Raw genomic sequence first — 20,713 nt, forward strand, 5'->3', positions numbered from 1 at the left:
AATGCTCAGAGTCCTCATCTTAATTAAGGCCGCGGTCGCTTCCTTCCCACTCCAAGCCCTTTCCTATCCCATCGTCGTCCTAAGACCTATCTGTGTTGGTGCGACGTAAAGCAGATAGTAACAACAAAAATGACTGGGCGAGTTGGCCGTGCGGTTAGGAGCGCGCAGCTGTGAGCTTGCATCCGGGAGATAGTGGGTTCGAATCCCACTGTCGGCAGCCCTGAAGATGGTTTTTCGTGGTTTCCCATTTTCACACCAGGCAAATGCTGGGGCTGTAAGGCCAAGGCCGCTTCCTTCCAACTCCTAGCCCTTTTCTATCCCATTGTCGCCATAGGACCTGTCTTGCTAAAAAAGTAATCAGTACACCAAGGTTCAAATGCCAGAATCACAGCTTCTCGAATGTTACAGAACGGTTGCAGTCACCGCTGTGTTAAGAACCGCCGATAAAAATCACAGTTATTTTGTACGTCACATGTCCCAATTGTCACAGATCCTCGGGAGCTGTTCTCTCTAGTGACAGCGCCCTACGTCAAACATGAAAAAGAAGTTCACGTAGGTGACGGCAAAAATACAATATTCCTTGTGAATGACAGTGTAGCTCCAGGTCTTGAGACAGTGTGATTTGTATTGCTAAATCTCTCTGAATCCACAGGAAGTTGGTGAGTGCTGTAAATTACTCCAACAATTTTAACTCGAACAAATCAGATCGTTAGCCTCATATGATTTAATGTCATAACCTGTAGTGGCCCATATTCGTTGTCGATTGTGGATATTATTTCTTCAGTAGCTGCTTACTTACCAAGGAACTTCACTGTATGTTAGGCTCCAAAGACAAGACAGTTAGGGTTTCATACCTGGAATACAAACAGTACAGAAATGTTCCGATGAACACAAGCAAGATAACAGTTCAATATCCTCCCGCCGTTAAAACAGTCACCTTGAAATGCAGTTAGGTTATAAATGAACATGGAAAGAACAAGTTAATGTGCGTGCGTCTTTCTTGGAAGTTGCGTATCTAAATATTGTATTCGAATGGAGTTAAAACAGTGTCTCAACATTGTTTATTCGGTGTCTAAGGGGTCAGGAAGCAAATCTTTTCAGATAGTGAAGTACGGTACCGTCTTATCACGAGGCACTGGTATCCAAGTGTGACAACATAAACATGGTATAGTTAGAGAGCTCGCAGTGTGATCCTCGTCAAAGATATTGTTCAGTGTTTAACTGGGCGTTTTGTAATGTGTCAACATCACACGAATGTGGTCATCGAATTGGAATAGAATGTGCACGGTAAATTGCATCGAAGTAGAAGGGGTGTATAACGATGGCATGGTGAAACATGAATCTCGCTTCATAGCAAAATGCACTTAGCTGAATAAACTATTCGGCGATCTAATAACATTAAAATACTAAGCATTTTAAATATTAAAATATACCTAGTGAGTGGCTGCGCGGTTAGGGTGCCATAGCTGTTAGCTTCATTCGGGACATGGTGGGTTTGAACCCCACTGTTGGAAGCCTTGAAGATGGTTTTTCCGTGGTTTCGTATTTTCACATCAGGCAAATATTGTAAACTTTGGGATGGAATGACTTGGGAGTAAGGAGCCGAGCTGCTCGACTAAGCGGTATGATCCGAGCTGTCGGTAGAGAAATGACATTAGTAGACGGTTATGAAGGTAAAGTTGGAATTCAAGAGGACAAATTGGGCCAAATATTCATTTATAAGAAAAGGAGTAAGGGATTAGATTAATTTATCGATGAAAATGTTTGATAAATATCAAAGTTATTTGAAAACATTTAAGAAGATGCTAGGTAAACAACTGCTGGAAAAATCTGCCACTTAGATGACTGTCTGAAATGCAGACCAGTGGTCATTGATTGAATACGAATAAATGGAACCGAATAGTTCAAATATATCAGAAGAAGGCTTAGCTCTTTCCTTAAGGTAAGATTGGTGATAATTGGTTTAAATTCAAATATTATACTAGGCTCATAACATAGGCTACACAATGTAGATTATTTAAAATGTTGGTAAACGGAGAAAGTTGGCCGTGCGGTTAGGAGCACCAGCAATAAACTTGCGTTCGGGAGGTGGTGGGTTCAAACACCATTGTCAGCAGCCCTGAAGATGATTTTCCATGGCTTCCCATTTTCACACCAGGCAAACGCTGGGGCTGTAAAGGCCACGGCTACTTCCTTTCCACTCCTAGCCCTTTCATATCCCATTGTTATTATAAGACCTATCTGTGTCGGAGTGACCTAAAGCAAAATGTACAGTAAATAAATTAATTATGGTAATAAATATAATATTCAAATAATAAGTGTACAAAGTAGGTATAGTGTGAAAAGTAAATGCAGTGGCATTTTGTGGACAAAATAGCTGGATGGTTACATTAGCTAAAAACATACACAAAAGTAAACAGTAAAGGAATTTACTGCCACCCTCATTTGTACAGAAAATGCACTCTCCTCTATATCTGGGCAACAAGATTCTCGATCACCCTGAAGTTGAAATCTTTCATTTCCCAAATGAAACACTTCTCAACTGCCAGCTCAGTAACTGCATTGAGACATAAGAGCAAGAATATAGTATCCTCCCACTTAAATGTTTTTAATGCAACTTTCAACTCACAAACACAGTCTGGCACATGTGAACTTAAATAGTAAACACAAGTAGTACTACATAATAAATGTTTGGCACACTCATTCGGTTTGTGTATACCAGTTTAAAACCAAGTCACTGAAAAGAATAGTGGAAGTATCAATCTGCTTTTAGGGCAGCTGTCCAGGCAGCAGATTCCCAATCAATTGGTTACCTAGACCTCTCTTAAATAATTTCAAAGAATTTGGAATTTTATCAAACATCTCCTTTGATAAATTTTTCCAATCCCTTACTCCTATTTCTATAAGTGAATAATTGCCACAGTTTGTTGTCTTGAATTACAAATTTATCTTCATATTCTGTTCTTTCCTACTTTTAAAAACACTACTCAAACTTATCTGTCTACTATTGTCACTGCATGTCACCTATCCACTGACTGCTAGGACTTTAACACTTAATCGACTAGCTTGTCTCCTTACTCCCAAGTCTTCCTAGCTCAAAGTTTGCAACATTTTATACTTTTATTGGAAATCAGCCAGAATGAACCGTGCTGTTTTTCTTTGGATTTTTTTCCCCCCAATTCTCAAATCAAGTAATGCTGCTGAGGTTCCAATTCACTGAAACTATACTCTGATTTATATGCCCTCTCCTTTACATCCTTTGTCTGTCTCTATGTGTTCCACTGGTAGAAGACACGTTGCCTAACTTGTGATCAAATAATTCCGATTTTAGCTGAAGATGACCACAAAAGGACCGAAAAATGTCCTAGATGTTTAAGATGATTTTTTAATATAATCATTATGATAAAGTATTGAATAGGTTGAATTGTATAATAAATTATTTTTAAAAAATGAGTTCATCAACATTATACATCAATCATCATCATCAGCCAATTCTATCATTATATGATGTGGCCTCTTTAAGTCATGAACTCAGGTAAGTCTTTAGCAGAAATTTCCAGGTAGAATGGTCTCGAGCAGTTCTCCGCCAGATAGCACCAGCTATTCTCTTGATGTCCCATCTGTCTGGCGGTCTTCCTCTAGGCCTTTGATGATCTCTTGGACTCATTCTAACACTAGCTTCATCCATCTGTCATCTTCCCTTGGAGGAATATGTGCAGCCCATTGCCATTTTAAGGTGGCTATTCTCTCAAGAATGTCATTAACTTTAGTGACTGATCTGATGTCATCTGATGTCATCTGCTCACTTCTTATTTTTCCTTGTAAGACCCAGCATTAACCTTTCCATGCCTCAATGCACTGTCCTAATTTTCCCTTTCGTAAATTTGTTCAGTGTCCAGGTCTCACAGCCATAAGTCAACACAGGTAGAATGCACTGATCGTAAACTATTTTCTTCAGATTTACTGGAATATTTGATCTGAAGACAGTTGAGTTTCTCCCATATGCCTGCCATCCTAGCTTAATGCATCAAAAAATGTCTGGTCTTATATCACCTTTCATATTCATCAAGTGGCCCAGATAGATATATTCATTGATCTTCTCTAACAGCATGTTGTTGATTTTCACATTTCCTGCTGTGACCCACTTGTTGGACATGACTTTTCTTTTGGAAAGGTTCATCTTCGAACCAACTGACTCACATTCCATGGCAAGATCAATAACTAATGCCTGGAGTTTGTCATTGCCGTTTGCCAGCAATGCAATGTCATCAGCAGATCTCAAGTTGTTAAGCCTTATGCCATTGATCCTTATACCCTTTCCTTCCCAATTTAACTTCGACATTGCCATCTCCTAAACAACTGAGAACAGCTTTGGAGAGATTGGATCACCTTGTTTAGTACCTCTTCCAACAGGGAATTCTGAAGTTGCTTCGCCACCATTAACAAAGGCTGAAGAGGTCTTGTAGATGTTATTGAGAACTCTGATATAACCCACTTCAACGCCCTGCTTATCTAAGGTTTGTAAGATAGCTGAATGGCTGATTGAATCAAATGCCTTTTCAAAATCGACAAAGGCTATGCGCAGAGGCATCTGGTATTAATTTGCTCTGCTAATCACTTCACGCAGAGCCAGAATGTGGTCCATTGTGCTAAAGCTGCTGCAGAATCCTGCTCTTCAACCGGCTGGACTGAGTCGAGGGTAGAGCCGATTCTGTATAACAAAATCTTCATAAAAAGTTTGTACAAAACAGAGAGCAAGCTTATAGGTTTTGGATATTGTTAATATTTCCTTTTTTTATGCAGCAATGCTATCTTTGCTTTATTCCATGATGCTGGGATTGAAGCATTGTGCAAACAAGAAGTGAAGATTTTAGCCAAGTGGTTTACTGTTTCATCACATGTAAGTTAAGAATATCAACAGAGAGATCATCATTACTGCCAACAGTTCCTTTCTTCATGTTATCTATAGCACATCTGACTTCTGAAGGATGTATATCTGGAACTTTAGTTAAACTTTTTAGGTCAGGTGCTATCGAAATTTTGTTTGTTTTACTATACAAATTGCTATAAAAGCCTCTAATAAAAATAAAAATCTCCTCCTTTTCAGTAATTCGACCATTGTCTCCATCAATAGCTATTATCTGTATTTTTACTAATTGTCAGCTTACGTTTAGCTGCCTTTAAACTTGTCTTGCTCTACACTTATTTTTAAGGTTTCTTCATTGAACTTCTGTATATCAACTTTCATTTCTCTTCTTAAGTTCTTACATAACTCAGAATATTCTATCGTGTCCCGATCAGTTCGAGTTTTCATTTCTCTTCTCCTGTGTAGCAGGTCTTTGGTTTTGTCATTGAATTTATTTGGTTGGTCGTTATTCTTATATAAGCCACATATTTCTTGTGCACTTACAACTAACATTTCTGCTAGGTCTTCTTCCTTTATTACCGGTACCTGAAACTTTCTTTGGATAACTTTTGGAATTCTTCTTTGTTTTCTTCTAATTTTTTTGAGATTGATTATGTTTCTCTTCCTTGAGTTTTTTCTTCCATCTGATACATTGATTTCAATTCTTGCTCTTACAAGTCGGTGACCACTGTCAGTAATGAATTTCTTTAAAACAGAGACGTCTTTCACAATATCAGGCTATTTGACAGAATAAACTACATCTCATTTTTAACATTGAACTTGGGGCTTCTCCATGTCCATTTTTGGTTAGAATGCTTTTGAAGAACGTGTTCATTATTGGCATGTTTGTATATTCTGCAAATTGGACTAGTCTCTCTCCTCAGTCATTCCTGTCATCAGTCCCACCACTGAGTCACCATGTTTATAGATGCTGACTGACTTTTGCATTAAAATCACCAATAATTAGTTGGAAATGACAATCTCTTTCTTTTTCACAGATTTTTTTCAAGACTGTCATAAAAGGTCTCAACTTCTTCATCTGAATGGCTTGAAGTGGGAGCATAAACTTGTACAGTCTGCACTTTGTACATTTTCGAGCTATTCTGCTGAATATTCATTCTAATACCAATATCTTGTCAGTGATGTTCCTGTTTACTAAAAACCCAACTCCATTCAGTTTTCCTTCTGGCTCACCACAGAAATAAAACAAATTTCCAGACTTTAAAAGGAGACAGTTTTCTCATTTCTGACATATTTCACTTAGATCAACAATACTCCAGTTGATCTTTCCAAGTTCTTGTTCATTGTCTTCTAGCCTGTCATTACCTAACAATGAGCGACAGTTATAGGTACAGACCTAGAATATTTGAGGTTTCTTTGTAATAGATCTTTGTTTCTGAGACATCAAAGCTGCCCCACCCAGAGAACTGAATGTGGGAATATTTTACCTCTGGAGAATTTATTAACCGTAATGTCATTCATCATTTGACTTAAAGGGTGTGAAGCTTAATCACCACACCTGGTTCAATAATGGATTGGTGATCCTCCCGCACTGATCGGCTCGCCGACCCAGTTTCCCGCTGGGGTTGGGTACCCTAACCTTCCACTCGGTTGTCCGCTTTGCAGGGGCACCTCTTATAGGTTATGTGCTTGGAGTTGAAGTGAGAGAGGCTAGAGAACTTAAACTTTCCGAGTCCTTATGTTATTGTTGCTAGATGGATTGCAACGACACATCTCACTCCCTTTTGCCAAAGTTAAAAAGACTCTTCCCAGGTCAATTCCCAGGACCCTAAATGAAATTTGTAAGCTACAATGTGTTTATCCTATCATGTGTTCCTTTCAGTGTTTCTGTCTTATTATAAATGACTTCTTGAACCTTCTACTGATCCTATGGACTGTCAGGTATTGTGGTGTAGATTACCTTTATTTATTTTATATGTACTGTTATGTGAGATCCTCCATGGCTCACGTGGCAGGATGCTGGCCTCTCACTGCTGGGTTTGGTTGTTCAAATTCCGGTCACTCCATGTAAGGTTTGTGCTCGACAAAGGGGAGGCGGGATAGAGTTTTTCCAGGTATTCCATTTTTCCCCTGTCATCTTTCATATTAGCAACACTCGCCAACATGTTTTCATTTTATATGTCAGTCGTTAATCATTGCCCCACAAGAGTCTGACAGGCTTTGGCAGCTGGCACAATTCCTGTCCTCACTGCTAGATGGGGGCTTCATTCATTCTAATCCTGACCCAGTTGAATGACTTGAAACAGGCTGTGGATTTTCATGTGTATTGTAATGTATAAATTTTGTTTTCTAGGTCCTTGTAAATAATGGAGGAACCACTCTTCATTAAATGTGAGCCGGAATGGGGGACAGATACAGAAGAACCCTACGGATCTGTAAGTCAAGTACAAGTATGGATGTTATATTAACTTACCATGTTTACTTAATACTGATCTCACATCTGCACATTTTTGCTATCTTTCCACCCTTGTAAATCTGTATTGGCCAATTTCTTTACTACTGCTGCTGCTGCTGCTGCTGCTACTACTACTACTACTACTACTACTACTACTACTACTACTACTACTACTACTACTACATTCCCTTTTCCAAATTCTCTCTGGGTAAGATTGTATACCAAAGCCCTCCACCTTGCTCAATTTTTTCACCACTCTCTTCTGGTACTATATTGCTATCAACTCTTCTAGTTTCAACTCAGTCCCTTACAGAGATCCTCCATCTCATTATAGGCCATTTCCTAAGCCTCTTTGCACTCTCTGTATCCATGAATGTTCTCTTTGGAATTCTCTCCCCTAGCATTCTCATCATGTACACGACCTTTTCAGCTTTGCTGTGTCAGTCTCTTCTTGATGCCAACGGCCGTAGCCGTGTTGAAACACCGGATCCCATGAGATCTCCAAAGTTAAGCAACATTGGGTGTGGTCAGGAGTTGGATGGGTTGCCACGCACTGTTGGTGGGGGGTAAGGGAATGGAGGAGCGGAAAGGAACTGGCCACCCTACTGCACGTAAACTCCAGCTCAGGAACACCTCTGTGGAGGTTCGGACCTGCCTTCTGGCAGAATAACCCTTACCTCTCTTCTTGAAGTTTACAAATGCCCACTCTTCTTATAGTCTATCCTCATTTTGTATTTTTTGTTGTCTTTCCCTGTATACTCTTCAAGAACCTCATTTCAGCTGTATGTCTTTCTACTTTATATTTTGTATTAATCATTTTATATCAGTTTTTAGGTTGTGACATATTATGTGCATTTCAGTCATTTTGTATGGGAAAATTTGCTTTGATACACAACTTACTTGGATCACAAGCATGTTAACACAACAAATTGTGCTTGCAATCTGAGGCTTTACTGTATTTCATATGCAATATATATATATTTCTCCAGGTACTCCATTCTTCCCTGTCATCTTTCATATCACCAACACTCACCTACATCTTTTCATTTTATCTGTCAGTCGTTAATCATTGCCCCATGAGAATATATATATATATATAGTAATGTATAATACCATTTGCATACCAATAACAACATTTACGCATTGGCTTCTGTCCGTAGAATCACCCTGCAAGTTAAGGAATCGTCGAGATCCACAGAAAAGCATGGAGCATGGTGTGAAAATGTGTGCAATAAAAGGTCCCCTGCCAACAGTTTGATTCCTGACACAGTTATACAGGATGACCAGACATGGACAGTGGGTGGCACTGACCATGTATGCATGTTTGGTGGTCCTTTGCTGATGGCATACAGAAGATCAGTACAGGGTGTGATGACCTCGCATGGCAATGCAGGATGCACAACAACTCGCCATATTCAGGATCAGACCGACCAGCATGTGTTAAGGCAATGAATCCCATTGCTAGACAAGGGTCCTTTGGAAGTAAACAGTAGTGTTAGGGTTGCAATCCTTCAGTCTAGAGCATTGCATGCATCTTTAATTGGTTTTAAGTCCAGGGAGCAAGCTGGCCATTCTAGACGTGTGATGTCCTCATGTTGCAGGTACTTGTCCACCAGGCCAGCCCTGTTTGGGTCATCATTGTCATCTATCAGATGTAATCTAGGTCCATATGCACAATAAAGCCACACATACTGTTCCAGGATGTCATCCCTATAGACAGCCAACCCATCAGAGTCCCCCTAGAAAACGTGCAGTGGGATACATGCTCCAAACATGACACCACCCTAGATGAGAACACTGGCCTGCCATATCGGTCCCTTTCCACAATATTGGGAGGTTTGTAATATGTTTCAGGGGTGTGCCAGGTGAACAGACGGCAAGAGTCACTCTCCAGGCTAAACTACCCCACTGTTTCTGGGTCTGTTCACAATGAGCAAAACACTACATTTGATGAACCGTGACGGGAATGAAACTAGCAAGTCACGAAGCATACAGAACACCCTCTCAAAGCTGACAGAATGCAGTCTGATAGATGTGTGACCCAGAGGCTGCTGCAAGGTCTGTAGCCAGTACAGGTGCTATGCTGCTTCAATGTCTTTGGGCACTTAAGGCTACATGACAGCACTGATGCTTTGTTGTAGCACATAGTTGACCGTGCCCATACTGCCGTTGAATTCCTCCCTCATGGAATCTTCTCCACAGCCATGAAATGAGACTACGGACAACATTCATCCCTTGGCCCACCTGGCGCTGACTGTGGCTGGCATTTGATCTGCTATTGATCTGATCATGCGTAATGTCATCCACATGTGTTCTCTGTGACATCCTGCTTCCCTATAACTCACTTACTGTCTGCCTGCAGAGACTATTTAAGGCATACTAATCAGTCTCATGCTGTCCTGTCATGTTTGTCTTCTCATGGATCTTGAAGATCCCGTAACTTATGGACATAAGTGTATATGAATACGAATCCTATCTCATTCCTCACAACAGGCTTTCTAAAGGCCAGTGAAGTTGTATGGATGGCGATCTTTCAGCCATTGTTTCACGAGTCTGAATATGCATAAGTTCCTATGACTGGCATCTGGGCTTTTCAGTGGAATATCCTGAAATGGGAAAACATAGATCCTCTTTTACTGTTCCATCTCTTGGTAAAAGAGGGGAACATGGTTCCACAGTATGGTTTTTTGCCTTATTGCTGTGAATACACACCTGTGGAGTATCCTCTGCATACAAACAAGAGTTATCTGTATGATGGATGTGCGTATTTGTGGATGCTTGAAAGCAGACAACATTCACCTCACATTTTTCTCCTCCTTACATATTGGTATTGTGGTGCAGAAGAAGGTAGTGTATACAAGACTTACAAATGTACCACAGCCGCAGACAGTTATGGATGAGTGTGTTTACAGTGTAAAGAGAGATATTCAACCTCCTATTCATCTCGCATTAGGTTAATGGGTTTTCCTGGCATGCCATTCACCTGATATGTCCAAGCACAGATAGACAGCACCTTCACTGGTGTCCTGTTATTGGAGCATTTTGTGAACGAATGCTTAGCAGCAGTTCCTGTTTTTTTGCACTGAGACACTATCTATCACAGTGGTTTTTCTAAGACTTTCATTATTCATTCTGACAAGAAATATGCACATTTATGGTTAATTTCCAGCACCAATTTTATAGGCATATTTATGATGTTCTGGCACCTCTTGTATGCGACATATAACCTAATATCATTATAATAACCTCTAAAGGAAATTATTTTGGTTCCAGCTTATCCAGAATAATTTCTTTTCATGTTTATTATATATTATTGGTGTGAATATAGAACAGCATAATGAGATTAATCAACTCCAATAAAAACTAATAAGAGTGGCTGCTCCATCAGTTCAGCTGGCAGTGGTGTCACAAAATAGTTCTTATATAAGTTGTTTCAAAATTACAGGTACAGGGCAATGAAACAAGAGAAGAAAAGCCCAATAAACATAGTCCAAAAAAACAACAGTTTCTGAGATATACATCATAATGTTTTATATACATTAAAGTGTTGTTCATGCTTTATGTTCCAGGTACCAGACTCTACATTGGATGTAACTTGTTTTGCATTTGAAACAGTCATCATGGCACCTTGCTTGTATTCTAACAAATAAATGGCCAGCATCTGTTTCATGAATGGATGTGCCAATGTGTGAGGTGTCATGACAACTGCATCAGAAGGCACTACCGGTAGAGTTGCTGTTGATATCTAATGTGAAACATGAGATCTGGAACATTCAACATAAATATTGTAACAGTTGCAAATATCTCAGGAATGGTTGGTTTACGGACCTATACCCATTCAAACTTTTCTCCTTGTTTCAGTGTCCTTTATGGAATACCATGGGTAATAGTCTAATCAAATTTGTAACTTATACAATTATTTGATAACATATTGATAGGGCGGATCTGACTATTACCTGTGGTATTCTATAAACTTGCTCCCTAAGGTATCACCACCTTGACGAAGGCAGAATACATTTTGCTTGGTGTTTTGGAGGCCTGTGGTTTCAAATGATCTTTAGAGCTATGCCAGCAGGAGCATATGCTCCTGGTAGGGCCACCCAAGCTGGACAGGTCTGAAGTGAGGATCCAGACAGACTAAGAGTGATACCCTGGTCCTCCAGGTTGAAGGTTGGGCATCCTTTACCTCGTAAAAAGAAAATTGTTACGGATTCCTTAAGCTCGACTAAAGTAAAATCAGATAACTTTGTGATGCTTCAGTGAGAAAAACGGCTAAAGAGAAGGGAAATTGGTATTGTCTTAGGAACTTGGAATTTGAGGACATTGAAGTGATCTGGTAAGTTGAAGGGATTAAGGAATGAATTGGATAAGTATGGAGTGAAGATAGGAGCATTGCAGGAACTAAGATGGAATGGGCAGGGGATGATAGTATCTGGACAACATATCCTGATGTACAGTGGTGGAGAAGAAGGCAGTAACAGCACAGGATTTCTCATACAAAAGTCTGTTTTGTTTGGCCAGCCAGATATTGTAGTTAAAATCAAGCAAGGAAGAATTAGGTGGGATGGTCACATCCAGAGAATTGAAGAAACCTGTACTGTCAAAAAGGTCTTTATAGGAAAACTTGAAGGAAGGAGGAGGAGAGGAAGGCCCGGAAAAAGATGGATTGATGATGTTTGAGATGACCGTAAAAAGATGGGAGTTAAATACTGGAGAAGGAAAGCTGATACCAAGATGTATGGAGGCAGGTGATTAAGAAGGCCAAGGACCTACATGGACTGTATATGATTTTTCACGAGAGTTTAATCCTGATGTAAACAAGGCATGTCCACGCCTCAGCCAAAGAAAGAGTTGTGATTCGCTGAACATGTAGTATCGACCTCCGCCCCGTCAACGTCTCGTGTTCGGACATACAGTGCTGCGCATATTACCTAAAATAGACGAGGAACAGTTTTTGAGCTGTGCGAAACTAAACAGAGGGGTCTAAAGGGAGATCTACTGCTGAAGATTAGGGCCTACGTTATTTATTTATTCATTTCTGAATATTAAAGAAAGCTATCGTAGGCTAGAGCACCTCTTGCTCCATTTCTCTCACTGTGAATACTGACACTGACAGCTGCTGCAAGATGCAACACCTTATCTCCACGCTGTACAGCTTGGGACTTTCCCTCGCTATGAGAAGACTTCCTGCATTACACCACGCCTTCTGCCTTCATATCTCGTTATTTAATCACTGTTTTATTTAAAAAAATTATAGATACACACCGGTATATATGACAACCATATTTTAATTTGATTACGTACTCTTTCAGACTATCTAAATGTAATAAACTAAGATAAAATTAAATTAATGCCACGTATTAATTTTCTTCGAGCTCGCATACAGTCCAGTGAGTGCGACGGTTGCTTCTCCAATCAACTACGTCTGTGTCCACGTGCAAACCCAAGGTGCTCCGCCTATTTGTTTACATCAGGATTAAACTCTCGTGAAAAATCATATAGCACGAAACAGTGTAGTGCCAACCAGTAAGTGAGTGAGTAAGTAAGTATTCTATAAGCATAGTCAGTATGGACCACTGAGGAGCAAATATGGTCAAATTCATGATTCACTGTCCTCTTCACATCCCTGATGACTGTACCTATAATTTTGAAACACCATGTGTATCCCAAACCACCTTTTGTAATAATACTTACCAAGTGGTCTCAATTAGTTCAGGCATGCAAGTTGTTTTTCTCTTTTATATTTTGCCTCTGTTATAGCCATCTGTTTTTCTCTGGACATATTTTAAGTCTGCATTGTACTATGACATTGCTTCCATAGGAGTCTGATCTACAGTTTCCCACTGATGAAGTGGTGAAGATCAAAGATGAGCCTCAAAATGTATTCCTTAAGGCAGATGATGAGGATGAATCTTCAGAAGTTGTGAAGGGGGACGACTTAGTTCAGGTAAATTATAACTACTAGTTTTTCAGAATTAGTTTAATTTTTAAGACAAATACTTTTATATTAAAGAGTGCACCTCACACCATAGACCTGAAGCTTTCTATCTAAGCATTTCGTTGCTGCAAAAATGGTGACCATATACTTGTTGATCAACTTTTCTCTTGTGAAGCTTCTGGGTATCGTTCTTTAACCCTTTCTTTCAGACTGTCTTTGACTCACTGTCAGGCAAAACCTAGAGTAATCATTTGCTTGTCAAGTATAGTTGTGGAGTACCTTCACTATATAATTTATTTTGTAAAAACCACTTAAGATATCGGTTGAAATTTTGCGACAAGGGAAAATACTTCTTCTAAACTGATACAATGAGATAATCTAATTATACGCAGCAACCCCCAAGTTCAGAATGATAATCAGGAAGCATCCAACATGGTGCAAGTTAATGTTAAATTGCGTGTTCCTTAAGTCAGTCTGAATTGCTCGACATGATGGGGCTCTTATTTCCTTGAAAATGCAAAGAACTCAGGACTTCACCCCGGATCCCCAATTTATTTCAATTTCAGGATCTGTTGGATGAAGATATTTAGATAGCAAATCATACTGCCTCTCAGTAATATGAATTATAAACTATTGTTCACTGAATGGGATTGGAAGATAAATTGACATTACTTGGAAAATTATGTAATTACATAGAGGCCCATACTCCGAAACAGAATTAACTGGAGTATTAAAACTGATAGTTATTTTTTGTCCAAGTAGGCCTAATATTTTAACAGGGGACAGTACCTGAATGAGCATTTCCTATCCTGTGCAATATACCATATCGAAATTTCCCTTAGGTTCACCTTCTGTCCCAGCTGCTTCCCACACCATTTTTATCATCATACCTACAACTTCAAATTCACTACCATTGCATTTGTCAACATATTAATCTAATGTGTAACAAATATCCTCTTCACTCAACTGGTTATTTGCATCCATATTGCTACAATGTGTTCACATTCAGTCAGTTGTCTGTTCTATCTAAGAAAATGTATAAAAATCACTTTATTTTAGCATTCCATGCATGTCAGTTGTATTTAGGAAGTGTAGGGAATTTGGAGGTTCCAAGAAGTTATATGTTTAGCAGACAGAGGAAGTTGGTTTGGAAGTTAAGTATGCTTTACTGTGCAACCCACAGGAGACAGCGTGTGATTCGAGTTCACTTGTGGGAAAGAGTTAAATTGATAAGTTAAAAGTTCTGGGAGGAGAAAAAGTTGCCCAGGGTCCTAGCGGCTGTAAAGAAAAAAGAAGAAGGAGAAGAAGATAATCTGTACGTTCAGTGTCTCCAGACTATCAAATGCTGGATTTTTTATTGATGCTTGTTTAAAGGGGCCTAACATCTAGGTCATCGGCCCCTAAGCTGGATTTTTGAGCCCAAGTTAGTGGTTTCGATCCTGGCTTAGTCCAGTAGTACTTGAAAGCATTCGAACACTCCAGCCTCCTCTCTGTAAATTTTTGGGTACATGAGAGAACTCTTGCAGGACAAAGTTATAACACCTCATTGTCTTCAAAGTCTGTAAAAGTAGTTAGTGGAATGTGAAACCAGTAAAGTTATTATTATTATTATTATTATTATTATTATTATTATTATTATTATTATTATTATGATTATTATGATTATTATTATTATTATTATTATTATTATTATTATTATTATTATTATTATTATTATCATAAAAATAAATCATCTACTGTGACCTTGCACCCACTCTACAGAAATCAACCGGTTGAAAGAAGATTAAAATCGAGAAAGCTTCGTAACAACTACTCAACCATTACAAGGAACAGTTGCTAAAGCACGAGTTGCCATGTGGAAAGAGAGAACTAGGAATTTGTCTGAATTGATGGAACCAAAGGAATCTCTACCTCCTGGCCAAGCAGAAAACAGGCCAATCTGAAAGTCTGCAAGCTGAATTTGCAAGAACAAAGGACAAATGATATAATTGGCATTTTCTGACCAAGACAGTTCTATGTGATTGTGGCAAATTTCAAACAACACAACATCCTTGATGGTGTCCGTTGTGCCCATCTAGATGTACAATGAATAAATAAATAAATAAATCATAAAAATAAATATTGCAGACAGTCGTGAATATCAGGAACCTGTTCTGAGTGAATAGAACCCGTAGCAGACCTAGCTCATTGTACTGTGTTCGCTGAATACACATCAGGAATTTTATGCTTCTTGTCTCTATTTTTCCCTAGGGGACTCCATTGACTTCTGATACTAATAATGATATAGGAGCTGTTGAAATGCAGCAAGTCCTAGTTAAACCAAAGTTAGAAAGAGAAGAGTCACCATCTGAAGAGCACCAGAGTGCTGAAAGTGTAAGTTTCAATTTTCTTATATCTTTCTCAGCAGTGGTTTAAAATACTTTATAACTTGTATACAAGTAAATTTACATCTCTTTTCATTGTTCCCTGCTCTTTGTAGTAACAGTCATTCTCGCTGCTTTAATATCTGTTACTTCTAACTTACAATATAACAGTAAACACTCGTAACAAGTAGATTGATCTTCCAAACAGAACTTGTTTTTATCTTTGAGTTAGTATGTGACTGTACAGCCCAGTACCAGAAGCGCACAATTTGCTGCAGTGATGACAGATAGTCCCAGGTAGAGCATCCCCTGTTCTTCTGTTTTGCTCTCTTACTATTCTCTGTTGCCCCTTATCATTAGCTATTCATTTACTGTGAACTAATGATCTCCTGGATGAACGGTTGATGGCTGAGGTCTCCCAGTTGCTAATGTCAGTGTGACACGTCTTCATGTTTCATCTTAATTGCATCCTCATAAACAGTGTCTACCTGCTTTTAACTCAGAATAAAACACTTTCATGATAATGTAATTATTAAGCATACGTATTACATGCCCTATCCATTGTAGCTAGCTTCTATACTGGTGGTCTGTGCCTGTTCAAGGAACAGGCATTTGTGCATCTATCTTGTCAGGTTGCATGCAGAATTCTCTTTAAATATCCCTGGTGATATTGATTGAGCATGTTAATATGTCATCTGTAGCATGTGCAGGATTCAGATCCGAATAGTAGGCTGGGAACTATAACTGAATTGCACACAAAGATCTGTGTTCCAACATTGAAATGTTTGTCAAATTCTGAAGAACTTAGTTTGGCAAAGGATGCTCAAGCACGGTTGCTTCGAAATTGGAATTCCTAACCTATATTCACACTTGATAAGAGGATGCTGCCAAAGTAAGGAAAGATGTTTAGGGCTTGAAGGTTCACTTCATCAGTGGAGACATTGATTTGTCTGTCTTTCTCCAGGGGCTGGTTGGTAGAGAATCTATGTCTTACTGGCATTCAGTCACAGCCCAATCTTTTTATATACTGCAGAACAGTCATTCAAGATTAAAACTATTTCATCTTCAGACTGAGCTACACCTGCATTATCATCAGCATACTCTAACTTGAGTAATGCTACAGAATATGTTCAAGTCGTTGCTCTTAGATGGCTCAAATTAAAACAGTTTACCATCCATTCTGTACGTTATCTGTATTCCAGCTTTCACTCTCATACAGCAAAGTTGGTCTGAGAACAGACTGATATGAAGGTTTAGCATTACCTTTGTTGTGCCTTGATTTGGTTTCATTTAGAATACTACCATCCTGGGAGATTTTACAGCCTAATTACTAAAATGTTCCAGTTGTGTATTCTGTGTTTGGCTCTCAATCCCACATAGGTTATTTCTTTTTTTTCTTCAAATGTATTTTCCCTGCCAGCTTCACTCAGCTCGTTCATGAGCAGTTAGGTGGATATAACAATATATCAGAGCCCATACCTGTATACTTTTTTAACATAAATAAATCTTGGGGCATAATGTGAGTTAAGTCATAATTCATTAATGGTAAAGAAAACCTAACTGTAATATTTGAAAATGATCATTATGTTACTTCTTGAACTTTATTAGACTGCTTTACTACAGTAAATTAATTTTCCAAATTAATATTTTCAAGTAAAAAGTAGCATGTGTTAAGTAATTGAAGTTTTATCCATTTTGGAAACAATCCATCCAAGGTAATGGTGAATTTTAATCATAAGTGTGACCACCTGGAATTTGGATACATTCTCATATTTGTGATGGTATTGAATCAGAAAGTCTTTGAATTGATGAACTTTCCTCTGTGCTTGAAGCATGTGTTGCATCAGTTCTCAAAGAGTTGTGGCTGGAAACTGTTGGTATGACAGCAAACACCTTCCCATGGCATCCCAGACATCCTCTGTGCGACAAGTGAGGGAAAGTTAATAAAATAATCTTGTGGAGATTATACATCATTTAAGTTATGAGGATACGTAGGTGGTTTGAAAAGTTCTCGGAATGTACTAGAATTAACTATCGTACCTCGGTGGAACTGCTTTTATTTTTAAACATAGTCTCCCTGTAGACTAATGCATTTGGTCCAGCGATGCTCCAATGCCTTGATCCCATCTCGAAAGTGAGATTCCTCCAGGCCTGCAAAATACCTCTCCAATTCGGCTGTCAGTTTTTCCCTTGTAGAAAAACTCCGTCCACCGAGGAAAATTTTCAGCTTGGGGAATAGATGAAAGTCCAATGGTGCCAAATCAGGTGAATAAGGTGGATGTGGCATCAGTTCGTACCCCAGTTCATGAAGTTTTGACATGGCAATAACACTTGTGTGCGGCAGAGTGTATTCCTGATGAAAGATGACCTTTTTTCTTTCCAAACCAGGCCTTGTTTCACGTATCTTTTTCTGTAGTTGCTCTAGGAGGTTTGCATAGTATTGCCCTGTAATTGTTTGACCAGTAGGAAGATAATCTATCAGCAGAATACCTTTTGCATCCCAGAAAACTGAGGCCATGACCATTCCGGCCGAACGCACTGCCTTTGCTTTCTTTGGTGGTGGTGAATCAGCATGTTTCCACTGCTTTGACTGCTGTTTTTTCTCTGGGGTATAGTAGTGGACCCAAGTTTCATCTGTAGTCACAAACTGGCGCAGAAAATCTTGTTGGTTGCACTGAAAACGGGCCAGACTTTGTTTGGACATTTCCAATCTGGTGCGTTTAATGTCCAATGTCAGATAATTTTTTCATACCCAATTCTTCGGTTAAAATATAATATACCCGTTCAGAAGACATCCCTACAGCTTCAGCAATCTCCCGCACTTTCAGTCCATGATCCTCCATGACCATTTTATGCACTTTTGCGATAAATTCTGGGGTCGTAACACTTTTTGGCCGTCCACTACACGGATCATCATCCAAGCTCTCCAGACCAAATTTAAACTCGCTGGTCCACTTGGCAACAGTTGAAAATGAAGGAGCAGAGTCCCCCAGTGTGCTCTGAAAGTCGGCATGAATTTCCTTTGCTTTCATACCTTTCTTTACAAAGTATTTAATCACTCCTCAAATATCAGTTTTTCCATTGTCACAAATCACTAGGCGGGAACAACAACAAAGAGTCGTCACTACCACACTCCTGCAGCTAGAGCACTGACACGCCACGTGTTCACTCACAAAGGATGTGTGATTATTGCGCGGGAACCTCGTTGCTCTAGCACTGACATCTAGTGGTGATTCCGAGAACTTTTAAAACCGTCCTCGTATTAAGCATAAACTTTCTATCACCATAGTTTTAGCTGTTTTCTTTATTTATATTTTAATGTTTTTCACTACTGTAGATCTTAATACCAATATAGTTGGTCCATTATTGGACATTATAAATTTTCCAGCTAACTCATTCCCGGTTGCCAGCATTTACCCCAGTCTGGGCTCATCAGTTGGTAAATAGCATACCTACCAAGACGCATGGCTAGTGCATACCGTGGAGGCCACTGAATATGCTACTTGGAGCCACCAGCAGTGCCAATGCACTGTGAAAGACTTTGTCTCATTTTCAAAAATTGTTACCTGCCTGGCCATCAGATGATAGAGATGTTGCTTCCCATAAGGAAGCTGAATTTTGGTATTATAAATTTACTCATTCAGGACAAATATTTCATGTTCTCTATGGGAATCAACATATATATCATCTGATGGCCAGGTAAGCATCAATTTTTGAAAATGAGACAAAGTCTCCCATAGTTCATTGGAACTGCTAGTGGCTCCAAGGAGCCTACGCAGTGGCCTCCACGGTATGCACTAGGCATACGTCTTGGTAGGTGAGCTGTTTACCAGCTGATGAGCCCAACTTAGCACACTGGGGCAAAACGCTGGCAACTAGGAATGAATTCGCTGGAAAATTTATAATGTCCAATAATTGCCAACTACGAGCTATTGGTATTATAAACTTACTCACTTGGGAAAAATATTTCAGGTTCCCTGTGGGAATCAGCATCTATATCATCTGATGGCCAGGCAGGCATCAATTTTTGAAAATGAGACGACGTCTCTCACAGTGGATTGGCACTGCTGATGGCTCCAAGTAGACTACACAGTGCCCTCCATGGTATGCACTAGACATGCGTCGTGGTAGGTGTGCTATTTACCAAGTGATGAGCCCAACTTAGCAAACTGGGCAAAACACTGGCAACTAGGAATGAGTTAGCTGGAAAATTTATGATGTCCAATAATGGACCAACTATATTAGTATTGTTTATTTACTCATTTTCAGGTTCCCTTTCAGAATCATCACCTATATCCGCTCTAGATCTTGCCAATTCATCTATTTTATTTTTGTCAATAGCTGAGAATGACCTCTGTAGTAGGTCGAAACTAGTACCTCATGATGATAATTAAAACATAATATTTATAAATTTGATATAGAACTTGTATTGAATAGGTGAACCCTTCCTTAACTTCATTTGAAATATTTGCCACTTATCAGTGTCGTCATTGGCTCATATACTGTACCACTTGCCTGAATAACTAATAATTTCATTATCCCATCGTCCTCTATGCATTCCTCCATCAGGTGTGTACTGCTTGGTGTTTCAAGTTTAATGGCAAGTGGTGTATTTATACTTATAATCACTGCAAGTAGTAAACAGTTTGTAAAGTTATTTAAATTCTTATTGATTTCATCTAGGATGAACACCAAGAACATGAAGATGATGATGATGATGATGATGATGCTGTATCACATTCCAATGAGTAAGTATTTAGATTAAATGAATTAACAACAGTTTTACGTATTGGCTTCAATTTAGTTAATTTGAATTTTTATACTGCAGCCATAAAAAAATGCTACTTAAAAAGAATTTGGCATTGTTTTAACATGTATTCTTTTCCATTCATGAAATATTGTACATAATTTTAGAAATCCCAGTGGTGTTTAAAACACAATGAACTGAATTTTTGCTGCTAACTAGTAAATTGAATCGGTCATTCATAAAAAGGAAGTAATCTTGTTCTAAATTTTCTCAATGCAGGAAAGAATTTTCATGGTAAATGTGAAGATTTTATGCTCTCCTGTGCAAGTGTTATTCACCATGA

General features: G+C 39.0%; 1 protein-coding gene across 2 annotated transcripts in view; it reads left to right on the plus strand.

Moving 5' to 3' along the window:
- The first annotated feature begins 528 nt into the window (after positions 1-528).
- The window catches only part of LOC136885298 (zinc finger protein 501-like), a 29,735-nt gene continuing 9,550 nt past the window's right edge, over positions 529-20,713 (plus strand). The window contains exons 1-5 of one of the 2 annotated variants that reach the window (XM_068230231.1): positions 529-659; positions 7,221-7,302; positions 13,144-13,269; positions 15,511-15,633; positions 20,307-20,371. In XM_068230231.1, coding sequence (XP_068086332.1) covers positions 7,234-7,302; positions 13,144-13,269; positions 15,511-15,633; positions 20,307-20,371 — 383 coding nt within the window. In that variant the 5' untranslated portion in view covers positions 529-659; positions 7,221-7,233. Of the gene's footprint in view, positions 660-1,751; positions 1,943-7,220; positions 7,303-13,143; positions 13,270-15,510; positions 15,634-20,306; positions 20,372-20,713 lie in introns of those variants that run through there. The other variant, XM_068230232.1, reaches the window with a different exon arrangement.

This window comes from Anabrus simplex, chromosome 14 (assembly GCF_040414725.1).
Source record: "Anabrus simplex isolate iqAnaSimp1 chromosome 14, ASM4041472v1, whole genome shotgun sequence".
Lineage (NCBI taxonomy): Eukaryota > Metazoa > Arthropoda > Insecta > Orthoptera > Tettigoniidae > Anabrus > Anabrus simplex.